General features: G+C 43.6%; 1 protein-coding gene and 1 long non-coding RNA gene across 2 annotated transcripts; one reads left to right on the top strand and one right to left on the bottom strand.

The window, feature by feature from the left end:
* The first annotated feature begins 667 nt into the window (after positions 1-667).
* On the top strand, positions 668-14381 carry LOC307218844 (complement factor H-related protein 5-like). Its single transcript, XM_079981774.1, has 5 exons — positions 668-848; positions 4394-4453; positions 10723-10905; positions 11758-11958; positions 13712-14381. Exons 1-4 carry the CDS (start codon positions 671-673, stop codon positions 11952-11954), a joined length of 618 nt encoding a protein of 205 aa, XP_079837900.1. The 5' UTR covers positions 668-670; the 3' UTR covers positions 11955-11958; positions 13712-14381.
* Positions 12045-17528, bottom strand: LOC307218992. The gene is made up of 2 exons (XR_013840232.1): positions 16906-17528; positions 12045-12368 (listed from the first exon to the last, which is right to left on the bottom strand). It is a non-coding gene; the product is annotated as an uncharacterized lncRNA (long non-coding RNA).
* Positions 17529-17652: the final 124 nt, after the last annotated feature.

The following is a 17652-nucleotide window of genomic DNA, read 5'->3' on the forward strand; positions in this document are numbered from 1 at the left end:
AAGCAAGAAGTCTGCCACTGTATTTATTTAGTACAGTCATACCTTGTTTTTCAAACAGCTTAGTTCTCGAACGTTTTGGCTCCCGAATGCCGCAAACCAAGAAGTGTCTGTTCCAGTTTGCAAACGTTCTTTGGAAGCCAAATGTCCAACGGGGCTTCCACGGCTTCCGATTGGCTTTCTGCAGCCAATCAGAAGCCGTGCTTTGGTTTCCAAACATTTTGAAAGTTGAGCAGACTTCCGGAACAGATCCTGCTTGACTTCCAAGGTATGACTTTACTAGGGGCTGCAACCTCTGCTCATGAAGCCCACCCACCCCTTTTCTAAATGCCTTTCCCCCCAGACCCCTCAATCTGGCTCTCAGAACTCTTCCCAAGCGACACTCCTCAATGATCCCTACTTTATACCTCAAAGATTACTGCCTAGTTGGGTTTGTCCTCAAATCCTATGATGGTCTTGATAATATGGAAGAGGGCAGAGGGGTATTTGTGCATGCTCCCACAGACGTGCAAATTAGCCTACTGTATAAATGTAAAAAAATAATTTTGTTGCTTCATCTGGCTTTGCCTTTGGGCATGCCCACCTCCAGGTTATATCCTCCAAATGCTACCTTTTACAATCCATTATTTTTGCAGCAGAAGCCTGATGAACTTTGCCGCGTGGCAACAAGTCAATGATTAATTCGATGGAACTAGAGAAGGTGAAAGACCTTTTCAAGGACAGCCACCAGACCTATTTGCTAAAAAGTCCAAACTGGTCAGAAGCTTTGACAACTGCCTGGAATACTGACATGAACGGCCTGAGTTACGTTGTTCTGCTCCTCCTGTGGAGATGCTGTATTTTCCAGCAGCGTAAGTTATTAAAGTCAAAATAAGAATTCTTTCAGGCAGCAGAGGGATGGGATATTGGCTTTGGAGTAGGTCCCCCACCCCAAGAGGTAATGTAGACATTTTGTACATAATTAATAAATTAATAGCCACCCTTCCAAGAGAGATATTATAAAACTAAAACATGTCTGGTGAAAATGTTGGGATTTGCTACATCCCTTGCCAGTTTAAAGTTTCTTTAAGATTTATGTTGCATCTCGTATCTACTGGCCAATGAATACTTGTTTGTTGCTTAATGATGCCTAATCAGCTTCTAAAAGACAGAAGTACTGTTTTGGGGAAAGGAGGCGGGCAGGTGTGGAGGATTCCCTGGTCCTGAATGGGGTAACTGTGCCCCTGAAGGACCAGGTGCACAGCCTGGGAGTCATTTTGGACTCACAGCTGTCCATGGAGGCGCAGGTCAAATCTGTGTCCAGGGCAGCTGTTTACCAGCTCCATCTGGTACGTAGGCTGAGACCCTATCTGCCTGCGGACTGTCTCGCCAGAGTGGTGCATGCTCTGGTTATCTCCCGCTTGGACTACTGCAATGCGCTCTACGTGGGGCTGCCTTTGAAGGTGATCCGGAAACTACAACTAATCCAGAATGCAGCAGCTACAACTAATCCAGAATGCATCAGCTCGGAGCGGCTGCCGAGACCATATAACACCGGTCTTGAAAGACCTACATTGGCTGCCAGTACGTTTCCGAGCACAATTCAAAGTGTTGGTGCTGACCTTTCAAGCCCTAAACAGCCTCGGTCTAGTATACCTGAAGGAGCGTTTCTACCCCCATTGTTCTACCCGGACACTAAGGTCCAGCACTGAGGTCCTTCTGACAGTTCCCTCACTGCGAGAAGCCAAGTTACAGGGAACCAGACAGAGGGCCTTCTCGGTAGTAGCGCCCTCCCTGTGGAACTCCCTCCCACCAGATGTCAAAGAGAACAACAACTACCAGACCAGGGAAGCTTTTAATGTTTGATGTATTAGAGCATTTCAATATTTTTTTGGGAAGCCACACAGTGGCTGGGGAGGCCCAGCCAGATGGGCGGGGTATAAATAATAAATTATTATTGTTGTTGTTGTTGTTGTTGTTGTTGTTGTTGTTGTTGTTGTTACTACTACTACTACTACTACAATAAAAGCTGTGAATGCACTGGCATATGTTTTTATTCTTCCTTCACTAGGCTTAGACATGTTCAGATTTACCCATTAATTCCTCTCACTCTTTCCTAACTAAAGACTTCTGCTCGGTTGATTACTGTGGTGTTATTTTGTTTGGTGTTTTGAAAATGTTGGATGGCATCAGAACCTGGCATAGTGTGAGGTTGTTGGTTTTTTACCATTCTGTTCAAATCCAAAGTGACGGTGCAGTGGCAAGTACTGTGGAAGAGCCAGGATGACAGAAAACTCTTTGAGCTAAGGGGCATAGGTCAGAAACTGTGCTGACTCAGAAGAAATCGCCTTGTGCAGACATGTACCAGCATCAGCTGAAGGAGCAGGTTCCATGAGTGTTTCTGCTTTGCAGCATTCCTCTATTAATTAAGTAAGGGGGTGGGGGAGAGAGAGTTCATTTTATCTATGATAAACCACACCCATTTTTTAAGTCTCCACTTGAAATCAGTTCTACCTCCCAGAACGACATGCAGATTTCTTTTTATTTTTTAAAAAGAGTAACTAAAAATAGAATACAAACAGTATAACGGAAACTGCTTATAAAAATAGTGGCAAATATATATATATATTAAAAACATCAGTGAGCCACTCTCAGATAATACTTTGATGAGTAAATGAGATGGACAGCTAATCTCCTTTCAGAAATGAACCCCAGCATCTGAGTGCTGCTACATAGAAGGCCTGTGTAGAATAAGGTTACCAGACGTCCCCGTTTCCTGGGGACAGTCCCCAGATTTACAAATCAGTCCCCTGACAAAACCCATCTATTTAGTAGGAAGTTGAAAAGTGTCCCTGGATTCATTGAAAAAAAATCTGGTAACTTCATTGTAGAAGTCCCAGTTCTTCTTGTCTCACTGGGTGGAGAGACATCCAATAAGGTTTACCTTGTTGCTCCCGCCATAATCCTGAAATACATTTGAAGAAGATCTTGTAGCCAAGTGGCCATAAAACCTTCCTATGACAAAGCTAGTCTTCTGAAACCCCAACATAGTGGGCTTATTGGGTTTTGGAGTATGCAGAAGATCCCAGATCCACTGTGCATGCCTGCAGAGGATCACAGCATTCATTTGGGCAGTTGTTATCCAAGCCTGAATTTTGGTGTGGTGTTCATTTCTCCCTCTGCCATACATTGTTTTGAGAGGAAACAAATACTACTACTACTACTACTACTTTATTATTTAAACCCTGCCCATCTGGCTGGGTTTTCCCAGCCACTCTGGGTGGCTCACAACAGAATATTAAAAATACGATAAAACATCAAACATTTAAAAATACCCTAAACAGGACTGCCTTCAGATGTCTTCTAAAAGTCAGATAGTTGTTCATTTCCTTGACATCTGATGGGAGAGCGTTCCACAGGGAGGGCGCCACTACCAAGAAGGCCCTCTCTCTGGTTCCCTGTAACCTCACTTCTCGCAATGAGGGAACCACCAGAAGGCTCTCGGCGCTGGATCTCAGTGTCCGGGCTGAACGATGGGGGTGGAGACGCTCCTTCAGGTATACAGGATCGAGGCGGTTTAGGGCTTTAAAGGTCAGCACCAACACTGAATTGTGCTTGGAAACGTACTGGGAGCCAATGTAGGTCTTTCAAGACCAGTGTTATATGGTCTTGGCAGCCACTCCCAGTCACCAGTCTAGCTGCCGCATTCTGGATTAGTTGTAGTTTCCGGATCACCTTCAAAGGCAGCCCCACGTAGAGCGCATTGCAGTAGTCCAAGCGGGAGATAACTAGAGCATGCACCACTCTGGCGAGACAGTCTGGAAACAAAGAGCTCTTCCATCCCTACTGCTGAGGATGAGTTGTCTGAGTGTCATTTTTTTTGTTTGTTTTTTGAATGATTACAAATTTTGTGAACTCAGCCACCTGATTTGCAACATATCTGAGGCAGATTTTAGGGGGTGAGGGGCAAGACCAGTTCGGTCACATTGGGCACAGAGCCTCAGGGGATGCCACAAGTATTATTTAGAATAGAGGTGGGGGCCCCCTGAATTTTGGCGTCACACAAGGCACAGCTGAAATTTGAGACCCCAAGTTCTGCTGCTGAACTTATTGAGCAGCTATGCTTCTTGTGGAAGATATTCATTGACATGCTGTACTCATAATTTTTAAATAAATAAATAAATAAATAAATAAATAAATAAATAAATGATGGGCTGGTCTTATAGGGTGAAAAATACGGTAGATGAGAGGGATAAATGTTTCAGCCTCCTGATAAATGACAGACCTTACCAATTCAGAACTGAATACTTTACTACTGGCATTACTGCAGAATTAATCTGAGTTCCTCCATCAACAAAAGGTAGTCAAGTCCACAGCTTGCTACCTTCTTTTTCATGTTCCATTCTTTCTCTTTCAGTCGCAGTATTTCCGGGACAAGTTCCTTACGAACACCTGGTGGACCCCTTGTCTGATTCTGGTAAGCTGGAGAATGGCACCAATGCAAACGTCTGTTAGGGCCCTAATCTTTTCATTGTAGAATCTGCATTGTCGGTTGTCACCAGGGTTAAGGAAGTGATGTGATATGTACCCAGAAAATGTCTCCTATTGCCCCAAGCTCAAGATCCCAAGGAGTGCTCTCACTAATTTTTTCATTTACTGTACAGTGGTACCTTGGGTTAAGTACTTAATTTGTTCTGGAGGTCTGTTCTTAACCTGAAACTGTTCTTAACCTGAAGCATCACTTTAGCTAATGGGGCCTCCTGCTGCCGCTGCGCCGTGCTGCACGATTTCTGTTCTCATCCTGAAGTAAGGTTCTTAACCCGAAGTAATATTTCTGGGATAGCAGAGTCTGTAACCTGAAGCGTATGTAACCTGAAGCGTATGTAACCCGAGGTACCACTATATTTGGAGCTGCCACACTGATGTGCTGTCATGCGCCAGGGAATCTGATCCCTCCACGGTAGGCTTCCAGGAATAGACAGACAAGGAAAGCTCTTACCAATGTCTTTTATTCAATATTCACAGAGAGAGGCTTAGAAATGCACCCTTTTGGAGTAATGGTGGTGCTCCAATTGAAACCCCACCCCCTCCGTCTCTCCCATTATACGTCATCCCTACGGTGGCTGATCTGTGCCTTCTGCCTCTGAACTCTCTGCTCTCCTACTTTCAATGCCTGCTGGGTTCTGGGAGGGGGGGGTCTCACATGCTTTCTAATGACACTGAGTCTGCCAGCTGTCTCTCCCCTGGTGCTGCTTCTTCCTGCTCTTCTCCCATTATTTCCTAGCTTTTCCCCGTCTTCAGCCTCTGAGATGTGACCTCCCACAAGCCACTGCTGTAAATCTATACAACCTTCCTCTTCTCTCGAAGATTCAGGAGGAGGGGGAAGAGGTCTTCACCATTCCTCCTCCAATGTCCAGTCCCTGACATGTGCACATCAAATGTTAAAATATTTGCTTACTTATAAAAGAGCAGGGCTAAATAAATATGAAGAGCCAGAGTCAAACACCAGTGGTATTCTATGCTCCTCTTTGCAAAAGCAAATCATAATCAAGTATCCTAATTGTGATTTCAGTTCTCTGAATGATGGTCCAAAACATAGCATCATTCACAACCAGCCAGTGTGGTGTAGTGGTTAAGAGTGGTGGACTCGTAATCTGGGGAACCGGGTTCGCTTCCCCGCTCCTCCACATTGCAGCTGCTGGGTGACCTTGGGCTAGTCACACTTCTTTGAAGTCTCTCAGCCCCACTCACCTCACAGAGTGTTTGCTGTGGGGGAGGAAGGGAAAGGAGATTGTTAGCTGCTTTGAGACGCCTTCGGGTAGTGATAAAGCGGGATATCAAATCCAAACTCTTCTTCTTCTTCTTCACACACAGGAAGGACATAGCAGGCTGGGGGGAAGGCCTTAGTTTGCAGAAGTGTATATTTTTTAAAACACTTCAGGAAATAAAATCCAAAAATAGCTTTAACAAGTACTGGGCATGTTCAGCGACCATGGAATGCATGCCGTGTGTTGGGAAATGGGAAATGGAAAACCAGATTGGAGGGGGTATGGACTGGAGTATCCTGAGTAGGAGCATCCGGATGAAGGTCCCACTTGTAGTAATACTACGACCTTAATTTGTCTAAATGGATGCTTAGGGCAAAAAAGTGGGGCAGGACATTCTTCCAGACAGTACAGAATATCTCTTTGGAACTGTTCTAGATAATTATGTGTTGGAAGAAACACACCTCCAATGAAAAGGTTTATTGGTGGTAAAAATGGCAATGGTAATGTGCCTTTTACAGGTCATGTATTTTCACAGGTACTGAACATTCATTTTCTTTTTTCAATAGAAGAAAGTGTACTGTTTTCCCCAAAATAGCTTCAGGATGTGAGTATTAATAATGTGAACATTAATTTGTCACCGATCATTTAAATGTTTGGTGGTGGTAGGTACTTCCTTTTTAAAAATGTTTTTATTTCATTTTGACAAAGTAATAACCATAAATAAATAAGAATAAAAAAATGTGCACCCCATCACCGAGACCTGTATCAAAATGTTTATTCGGCTTTACGCCCATCATGAAACACAACACAACAAAACAAATCAAATCAAATAAAACAGCGGACTCGTACAAGCCACAAGCAATACAACACAGTTCACAACTCACAAGGACAGACATTAGCCATTCACAAGAAAAGCTCAAGATTAAGACTAAGATTCTGGCACCACACCAAAATCAACATCTGCTGTCACCACAGAAAACCCTTACAATTATCAATAATCAGCCAACATTCCATTCCGTCTCTTGTACGAGAGGACGGCTGTTAGGAATTTAGCAACCTGTAGGGTAATATAAGGATCCACATCTTGAAGAACCCAGGCAAGCTGTAGGTCTACTGGTCTGTCAGCCATAGGCTGGATTATGGGGTTTAGTATACTAGCACGGGCTGAACTGTACAAAGGGCAGATAAACATAACATGATGTAGAGATTCCGATGTTTTCATTTCACAAGCACACATTGAAGGGACTTGGCCCTTAGTGAATCTATGTCTCAGCACATTTGTTGGAAAGACATTGAACCTAGCTCTAATGAAGCCATATCGGTGAGACGCGGCCATAAGTGATGTTAAGTAGGACGGAGCGCGGTAGATAGGGGTTATGCCGAAATTTAACGGCAAGCAGGCTCCACCACCAGCTACGAAATTTTGGTATAGCTCCGCATCATCCAGCCTTTGATTTATACACCTTTTTGCCACATTTAGATCCAGTTTGAGCAATTCAGTGGGCGAGATCTCATAGGACAGCAATTTGGCATGGATTTTTCCTGACCACAAATTTGTGAAGTCATCTCGCCACATGCATTGAATGAGATAGTGGTTCGGGAGTTTATGCCATAGAGATATCCAATAAATCAAAACTCTCCTGCATATAACTAACACCACTGAGGGGATCTTCATTTCTAAGCGAATAGCCGCATTACTTACGCATGTTGGTAATTTTAAAAGTCGGCGTAAGAATTGGCTTTGAAGTGACTCTAAAGGTGAGAGGTTTGCAAAGGCAGCCTATAAAGGTGCAGCATAGGCCATTGTGGCCATCACTTTGATGCTATATACTTTCAAGGCCGCAGGGATGAATAGAGTAGAGTAGAAAAAACGAAGGAGGGAGTGTGAAAGGGCTTTTGTCTTGTTTTGAAGATATTCAACGTGCACTTTCCACCCTAAATTATATTGAAAATAAATTCCTAAATATTTGAATTTGTGTACTTGTTCGATTTTCGTGCCCTCCAGTTTCCATGAATAAAGTTTGTGACTCCTTGAAAATATCAGTACTTTGCACTTGGTGTGGTTGATAGACAGATGATTAGAATGGCAATATGTCGCAAAAATCTTTAGTGCCCTCCTTAAGCCCACTCTGGAGTAAGAGAGTAGTACCACATCATCTGCGTAAAGAAGTAAAGGACAACGGTACTCTGCTATACGCGGGGAATTGATAAATTTATGTGAGACGGCTAATGGGTTCCTCATATCACTGATAAATAAGTTAAAAAGAAGTGGCGCTAAAATACAACCCTGGCGTACACCCTTATTTATTGGCACTGGGTTAGTCTGGTCTCCAGCAGGGGATAATCTCACCCTGGCCACGGACCCGGCATGGAGTTGGGAGATAAGCCACAGGAGCCTTCTATCTATTCCCCAACTGGCAAGTTTATCCCATAGTAATTTCCTCGGGATACTATCAAACGCAGCTTTCAAATCTATGAAAGCTGCGCAAAGTTGGCCCCGTTGAGGTGTCGAGTATTTCCGGGCTAAGTGATAAAGAATAATTGCCTGGTCTGTTGTGGATCAGTTTAATCTAAATCCAGCTTGCTCATGTCCAATCAGGTCCGCCTCAACTGACCACTTCATCAACCTTGCCAGCAAAAAACGGGCATATATTTTCCCAATGGACGATAGCAGACTGATATTCCGATAATTCCCTGGGTCACCGGGAGGGCCTTTTTTATAGATAGGAATTATAATGGCCTCCTTCCACATTCCTGGAATTAAGCCCGTGACATTTATTGCGTCGAACGTTTTAGCTAAAATCCCTGCCCACCATGCAGAATGAAGCTTTATAGCCTCAACAGGGACCAAATCTGGCCCAGGGGCCTTACCAGTTTTCAACTCAGCTATCAATTCTAGGATTTCAGCAGGGTCGGTATTGGGCCAGACGGGAAGGGGATTAGAGGGTCTCCAATGAATGGCCGGAGCTTCTGCCACTGAGAAATATTTTCTCAGGAACTGCTCCCATGTAGGGGCCGGGATCACCGTTAAGGGATATTTTGTGTTTCTTCCCTTTATTAAGGACCAAAATTTCCGGGAGTTATGAGATTTTGAGGCAGAAATTATAGTCTGCCAACGATTTAAATGCCATTCCCGTTTGGCCGATTTCTGGGCCTGCTTGTATGCTTTTTTAGCCAGGGAATAAGATGGAGGTAAGGCCGGAGCGCCGGAAAGTTTATAGTCATTATATATTGTATATAGGTGAAGTCTGGCTAGTTTGCAAGCAGAGTTGAACCAAGGGGCGCCAAATTTAAAATAATCGTTTTTAACTCCATAGGTTGGAGAAGTAAAAAAGCGAGTTAAAACTTCTATCAAGCAAGAAAAAAAGTTCATACAGGTGATAGGATCACGCAGGACTATTCCTACGTCCGGCTGATCACCAGGAAACTTTTCTCTGATAAAATCCATATATCTATGAGCGAGGGCAGGGGACCATCTAGTCCCCTTTATTTTAGTGGACGACTCCACAGTCACCGGGATTGGGTGTGAGCGGTCGAGCAACTGCCAGTCAACACATAACTTGGTTGTCAGGGGAAGAGACCATTCCAGGGTAACTATCCAACCTCCTAAAATTTCAACACCTCTTGCGATGGTTTGACCCTTTCCGTTTTAACAGTACCAATTATACAAACACCCTCTATATCTCCTCAGAATCATTTCTCCTTCATGGCACCGAACATTCGGTCTTTATCAGATAATTTCTAGGCACAATCTATTGTTATTGTTGCACACCACCCCAATCTCCAGGGTTCAGTCTCCTCAGAATGAGGGACAGCGGAGACTTTATGTGGTGTCTTTATGATATATGGTTTATTTACACAGACATACAACCTGAGTCTACGATGGAAGGGTTCACAGTAGTAACACCTCAAGAGGGTCTTGCTTCTCCCATAGCCTTGGATTCCAATTGAAATCAGGCATGATTCTGTCTCCCAACTGCCAAGCCTGCAGCCTGCTGGCTCCTAGCTTCTAGCTCATATAACTCAATCCTGCACTCTGGCATTTATCTTTCTAACTCCTTTCTTTGCTACCTTAATACCATACTTAGAAGGCCATTACCTCACCAAGAATCTAGCCTGGCTGTTCCAGGAATTGAATCCATGCTGGATCCAGGCATTAGAAGGGGGCTCAGGCATACAGCCTACCCCCACCCAAACTATTTTTGTTATGTACTGAAGTTCTTACCCTGGGCCAGCAGGGGGATACTGTAGATAGTTTTCACTCAGGTCCACATATGCAAATAAGGGATTGAAAGTGACGTTCAGTGATTGGTTAGTTACAGAAAGTGGTTACTGTTGCGTTGTAGTGGAGCTATATATAAGCAGGCTGGCTGAACCCTTCAGTTCAGTTCTGTTCTGGCCCATGAATAAACAAGAGCTGTTTGAAGAATCAATTCTTATCATCTTTCATAGCACCAATGAGTGTGAGAGAAAGGGAGTCAAAATTCATCAGGCAAATTGTAAAGAAAGTACAGATCACAGTACCAATCTGAATCCTCCACATAGCTCCAATTATTTTTTCATTAAAAAAAAGCAGCAGGAGACCTATTCACAGATCTCCTCTAATGCCTTAGATGCTAAGACTGAACCTGGGATCTTTCAACGCATGTGCCCTGCCACTGACCAATGGCCTTTCTCCAGAGACATGTGCCAACAAAAAAAAAGTACTGTGGCACCTTGTGGATTCATAACAAGACAGATGTTTGGGGGGAGATGCATGATGGCAGGTAAGATGCTAACTGAAGATGTATCTACTCTAGAACCCAATCAACGAGTTTATAGGAAGAAGCCTTACATCATTTTATTTCATTTTAAATTAAGATGAATTCCCCATTCTGTTTGCTTTGCCTTTCTAGGTGTACAGTGTATTAGTATTTGCAGTCTGGCATTTACCATAGTGTCATCTGCTATAACAACTTCTTCAATATTTTCATTGTAGAGTCCCCAATATATTGTGGTCCTCCGCCTAATGTTGATAATGCAATGACCCTGGCCTCCTCAAGACGAGAATTTGTACATGGTTCAGTTGTTTTTTATCAGTGCTACAGAATGTACGAAATGGAAGGCACTCCACGTGCAAGATGTTTACATGGTCAATGGGTTGGCTTGCCCAGATGCCTTCGTAAGTATAAAATCGATCATTGTTCATTCTTGTTCTATTAACAAGCCTAGACTCATTATAATGGATTTGGCAGTGTGGCAGAGATACATGGCATCTTCTGGCTAGCCCTCCCAATGTCAGAGGCAGAGGGAAAGAGTGGACGTCTCTTCTGTGATGTGTGGATGCAGCCTAAAAGCTACAGTGACTGGCAGAAAGTACATTTTAATTTGATGCCATTGACCAGCTTGTTCAAGTGAGTTCTGCATTGCACTCAAAGCTATTCCTACCCAGCCCAGCCTAGTTTAAAAAGAATTCATCTATATACATGATTACCGTATTTTTTGCTCTATAAGACGCACCTTTTCCCTCCTAAAAAGTAAGGGGAAATGTGTGTGCGTCTTATGGAGCGAATGCATGCTGCGCAGCTATCCCAGAAGCCAGAACAGCAAGAGGGATCGCTGCTCTCCCTCTCGTTGTTCTAGCTTCTGGCTTAGCCCCTCAGTCCCTCCTCCCACTTCCCGGAAAAGCCCCCAAGAGCCGCGCTCCCTTTAAAGAGCCGTGCGGAGCTGCCCTTCTCCCTCCTCGGGGAAAAGCCTGTTGTTAGCCGCCCTGAGCCCAGTTTCGGCTGGGGAGGGCGGGATATAAATAAAATTTATTATTATTATTATTATAAGCGGCACACACATGCTCCACACAGCTCTTGAAAGGGAGCACTGAGCGGAGACTGGGATGCATACAGGCTCTGCTCAGTGCTCCCTTTAAATAATTTTTTTTTCTTGCATTCCCCCCTCTAAAAACTAGGTGTGTCTTATGGTCAGGTGCATCTTATGGAGCGAAAAATGCGGTATGTTTTCTTTCTGTGCTTTTCTTCAGAAACTTGTCGAGCAGATGATGCTGATATGGAACGTAACAATATCAAACTGAGGTCGATAACTAAATCCACATCCATGAGAGCGTCGGACTACTGGATGCAGTTTGAGTGCAAATCAGGATTTCGAAAGGATCCATCATCACCACCTTTTATGAAACAATGTGTAGCTGGGCCATGGGTATATCCAAGATGTATCTAAATCAGTAAGTCTTTCCATGGCAGCAGAGAAATCATACCACACGTATTTTAATATCAGTACTATCACCACAGCAAGTGGGAGCAACATTACTAACAGTTTCTTTTTTCTTTTTAATTAATTTGTATTAGTTTTCCAATTTTTAACAAATCAATCCAAATTATTTAAATTTAATACATTTTTTTTTAAAAAAAAATAATTACGGTAGGTTTCTGGCTCCTGTTACAAACATATGTCCATTTGCTTCCTGATGATGGCACTTCATTCTTCTTCTTTAATCACCTTCTCATCTTTTTCATTGTTTTAATCCATTTTCATAGCTGGCCTTGTTTCCTTACAGTCAGAAGCTTTGTTGTTTCCCAAACACATAAGAGTCCATTTCACGTGTATAATCCTTCCAGCACTCTGTTCCCAAACCTGGTGTGTAAGAGACAGTTTATTGCCATCGTCCTTTGTCCATTCACATTCCACTCCTTTGAAAACATTCCTTCCGTTGTTCAAGGATTTGCTGGGCTATAAATAACTCCCCCAACATGATGCCTGCTCCGCCATTAAAAATCTGGGGATTATTTTCCTCAGCCCGCAGTTAAAAAGCAAAGTCACATAAATAAACTCCTGCCAGTTATAATTAGCAGTCCTTCATCTCACCAAATTACTCTCTCTTCCACTCATGGTCCAGCCCAAATATAATTTGAATTTAGTCCATTCAGCCTCTGCCGAAAGGGGAGGGTATAGAAAAACATTGTAAAATCCTTTGTTGATCATAAATCAGTAACTCCCCTTTCTTCCTCAGTGTCAAACAAAATGATTGCACACGATTCATTCATTTTGCAGGGCAAGTCAAGAAAGAAAAAGACCATTTGGGAACCCTATATGGTTTCCATTACTAACCGTTTCAGTGCCACTGCTATTACTAATAGTATTTGTAGTGCTTGATTAGATGGCCATCTGCGATCCCAAGCTATCCTACATTTATTTACATTTCTTTTGTTTGCTACTTATGCTGAGTGTTTTAAATTATTGTGGCGATTCCTGAATGCACATGATGAGGGGTAGCATAGAAATAATATAAATAAATAAAATAAAAATATTGACCAGGCCAGATGCTGGCTATATGGAAAGTCTCAGGCAGGGGTCACCAATCTATTTGGACCAGTGGACACATTTTGAACACCGAGGGAGTGCTGTGGGTGCCAGTCACAAAATGGCTGTTATGGGGGGGGGGCATGACGTAACACAAAATAAGAGAGAGTAGTCTGGGCAAGACTAGAAAAAGTTTAACCCACTTGTCATACAGCTGTTGATGGAACAGAATTCCCATTTCCCCAATACCGATTCTAAATGAAAGCCTAGGTTGCCATCCCATATGCGCTTACCCTGCATTAAAACCCATAAAACAGGAAGAATACAGTGGTACCTCAGGTAAGTACTTAATTCGTTCTGGAGGTCCGTTCTTAACCTGAAACTGTTCTTAACCTGAAGCACCACTTTAGCTAATGGGGCCTGCTGCTGCCGCCGCCAGAGCACGATTTCTGTTCTCATCCTGAAGCAAAGTTCTTAACCCAAGGAATTATTTCTGGGTTAGCGGAGTCTGTAACCTGAAGCGTATGTAACCCGAGCTACCACTGTATTGCTTTTGACTGGAAATGTATAACTAGAACTATCAGCTTCAGTGAACAGTAGAGCAACCATGATGGACTAAAATGGATAACATTAAACTCCATGTCACTTTGTAACTTTTCGATGACTCTCATTGACAGTCTGAGGAGATCTCAGCGTCCTGGAAAACATCATAACATCAACATAATGAAGAAGACAAAGAAGAAACAATGGTGTCTTGGCAAATGTGGAATCATAACATTATTGAAAATGGAATGTGCTGGAATGTTTTCCAAGGGACCTGAGTGAAGAAGTGCTGGAAAAGCAGGAGTCCTAGTTGTGCTTTCCCCCCAGATAAATATAACACATAGTCTAGGTCTTAATGTGGGTTAAGCAATGTAAGTAATGAAACAAAAATATACCGGTATAGGGGAATTCCACTCTGCTACTCCTAGTTCCTTTCAATTAGATGAAGAGTACCTGATCTTGGCCCACAGCGATGACTGGGTAACTATGGTTTTTATTCAAAAGTGCTAAGTGTGCTAGGAAATTCAGAAATTAGGATATGCCATGGAGCTTAGAAATTCTGCCTCATGATTTGATGAGCTGGAGGCCAAATCTTCACTTAGCATCAGAAATGACAACCTGTGATTGCTTTGTCAATGCAAGTATAATGCTATACTTATGCAATCTTAAAAAAAAAAAAAATATTATTTTATAAAAGTGTGATATTACATTGCTTTGTTGCTTTATTTTCTTCAAAATTTATGAAGACAATAATGCTCCTTAAAGGAAGCATTGCACACTAATAAATTGATTAATTTGCTTCAATTACAATTTTGAGTCTGTGGTCTTTTATCACTGATTATTTATTTTTACTTTGCAAAATTTCTATGCTGCTTGACTGTAACGACAAACAAATCTCAAAGTGGCTTATGAAAAGGATAAAACAGTAAGCTTAACAGTAAAAATAGTTAAAACAGCTGTTTCAAACATTTAAAAACCAATTAAAACCAATGATTAGTTAAATACAGATTACAACAATGTCAACATTCTACACATCTGGGCAGCCTTTTTGAAACAAGGATGTTTATTATTATTATTATTAAATTTATTTATTTGATTTTTAAAACTAGAATTTTACAGAGATATATCAAACATAAATCATGAAAATAAAATTCCAAGGAATCTCCTGTACTTACATCCTCCCCTTTGTGGGTTCTATTATTAATCAGTTCCTCCCGCATCTTTTATGATAATCCAAACCCTTTACTTCTTCCATTATGTCCAGAACCAACTTTAAACTACAAGTGCTATTCCAATCCTACTAACGAGTTTAACTGTTTACAGTGGTCTTTAAGGTAAGTTATAAATGTTCCCCATTCCTTATTAAAATTTTGGTCTTCCTGATTTCTGACTCTTCCAGTTATTTTAGCCGTTTCAGCATTAACATCTTCTGCCATTCTTCTCTGGTAGGAACTTTATCTTCTTTCCATATCTGGGCCAGTAAGATTCACACAACTGAAACAAGGATGTTCTTGTTGACAAACGCTCCGGGGGGCGGGGGGGCGTAGACCCCCAGTACCTCCAAGCATCTCCCAGTAGGCATGTCTCTGAAATGGCATGTCCCTTCATTCCAGAGTGCCCCTCTGCGACACAAGTCTTCCAGCATCACATAGCAAGAAGATAGAAACATCCACAGATCTACACTATGTTTATTCACAATACATACAGAGAATCCATAATCATGTCTATGCCCTCCAAACCCTGGCAGAAAACAGAAAGCATACAGCAATAGTGAAAGTACAGTTCAATAACACTCTCAGATGGAAGAGATAAGACAGTCTTCCATTCCCACACTCTTCTCAGACATCCCATGTGATTTATACTAATCACACTAGCCAGCATCAGATACCTAAAATCCTAACAGTTCTTAGCAGGCACCGAAAAAAGCACAGTGAAGGTGCCTGTCTGAGGTCCATAGGCAGAGAGTTCCAAAGTATGACTGATGCCACACACTAAGACTGAGCATTACAGTGGTACCTCGGGTTACAGACACTTCAGGTTACAGACTCCGCTAACCCAGAAATAGTACCTCGGGTTAAGAACTTTGCTTCAGGATAAGAACAGAAATCGTGCGGCGGCAGCGGGAGGCCCCATTAGCTAAAGTGGTGCTTCAGGTTAAGAACAGTTTCAGGTTAAGAACGGACCTCCAGAACGAATTAAGTTTTTAACCCAAGGTACCACTGTACTCCGGGGACGCAGGTGGCGCTGTGGGTTAAAGCCTCAGCGCCTAGGGCTTGCCGATCGGAAGGTCGGCGGTTCGAACCCCCGCGGCGGGGTGCGCTCCCGCTGCTCGGTCCCAGCGCCTGCCAACCTAGCAGTTCGAAAGCACCTCCGGGTGCAAGTAGATAAATAGGGACCGCTTACCAGCGGGAAGGTAAACGGCGTTTCCGTGTGCGGCTCTGGCTCGCCAGAGCAGCGATGTCACGCTGGCCACGTGACCCGGAAGTGTCTCCGGACAGCGCTGGCTCCTGGCCTCTTAAGTGAGATGGGCGCACAACCCCAGAGTCTGTCAAGACTGGCCCGTACGGGCAGGGGTACCTTTACCTTTACCTTTACTTACCACTGTACTCCATGTCCCACTGGATTCCTCCTGAGCAAATGTGAATCCTGATTAGGTCCCCGATTGCAGCAGAAAGGATTTCCCCACCAAGAACTGGATGTGCAGTAGATTCGACAGCTGTTCCTCCTCAGTTGCCTGTTTCTGCCTTGTGGTAGCTGGACTTGCAATGTTGTCATCAGGGCCTTTCCTATCAGGTGCGGCCAGGCAGGCACCTCAGGCAGTAGAAGTAGCCTCTTCTGCTACCACTTGCTTCCACAGCTGCTGCCTCCTTGCCCGCTGCCACCTGCTCTATGGGGTGCTGGCTGCTCTGTGCACAGACACCCCCTTTACTGTCGCCACTAAAAATAAAAAAGGTAAAGGACCCCTGGATAGTTAAGTCCCGTCAAAGGTGACTATGGGGTTGCGGCGCTCATCTTGCTTTCAGGCCGAGGGAGCCAGTGTTTGTCCACAGTCAACTTTCCAGGTCATGTGGCCAGCAGGACAAAACCACTACTGGTGCAACAGGACACCATGACAGAAGCCAGAGTGCACAGAAATGCTGTTTACCTTTCCACTACAGTGGTACCTCTTCATCTACTTGTACTGGCATGCTTTTGAACTGCTAGCTTGGCAGGAGCTGGGACAGAGCAATGGGAGTTCACTCCGTCGCAGGGATTCAAACTGCCGACCTTCCGATCAGCAAGCCCAAGAGGCTTGGTAGTTTAGACCACAGCGCCACCTGTCCCATACCTGCCTCCTGTGCCTCCACCTGCCATAGCTGCTGTGGCAACTTCCTCTGCATCTCTGGTGGTGGGCAGGCAGGGAAGATGACATAGAGATGGTGGCCTTTTCTGTTTTGCTTGAATGTCAGGGACTGGCATTCTGGCTCCTGCCTTGCAAGTGATGTCACATCCCGTAAATCACTGCTCCCCACTCCTGGTCACCTGCCTCTGCCACATGCTTTTCAGAGCCCTGCCACAAAGATGGAAAAATCTCCCCCGCCGGCCTTGTCTCCTGTTCAAGACTCTCTTGGCACAGTCAAGGGCTGTTTTGTCGACTTCATCTAACCCTTTCATCTGGAAATCCTGGTTTTCATCTCCATCTCACTGTGGTACCCAGTGAAATGTCCTCACTCAGAATCTCCATCAGGGTCCATCCATTGACAGTTAGTCCCTGAAATGGTTGCTTAGCAACGGGATGGAAGATTCTTCAGAAGAGAGTGAGGAGCAGCCTGCTTCACTGCCTGCTTCTTTAAAGGAACAAAATCTTAATTATTATTGTGGTTGCATCTTAGTTTTGTTTTCCTTAAAAATGAGCAAAATTAGGCATGAGTAGAAAAAGAAGGCAGAATGTATCAGATCTCATATTTTAAGACTTATGCCTCGTCACTACCAGTGTATGATGATTTAAAAAGTTTGAAAACAGAGTCAGAAAATGGCTTATCCAGTCAGTTTTGTCTCCAAGCAATTCTCTGTGATGACACAAAGGACCCAGAGG

The sequence above is a fragment of the Podarcis cretensis genome (assembly GCF_951804945.1).
Source record: "Podarcis cretensis genome assembly, chromosome: 6".
Classification (NCBI taxonomy): domain Eukaryota; kingdom Metazoa; phylum Chordata; class Lepidosauria; order Squamata; family Lacertidae; genus Podarcis; species Podarcis cretensis.

Excerpts from the sequence above, each read along its gene's own strand:
- LOC307218844 (XM_079981774.1), top strand. The coding sequence starts at position 671 with ATGATTAATTCGATGGAACTAGAGAAGGTGAAAGACCTTTTCAAGGAC. Across the intron at positions 849-4,393 it reads ATGCTGTATTTTCCAGCAGC|TCGCAGTATTTCCGGGACAA; the intron begins GTAAGTTATTAA and ends TTTCTCTTTCAG. Across the intron at positions 4,454-10,722 it reads GGACCCCTTGTCTGATTCTG|AGTCCCCAATATATTGTGGT; the intron begins GTAAGCTGGAGA and ends TTTTCATTGTAG.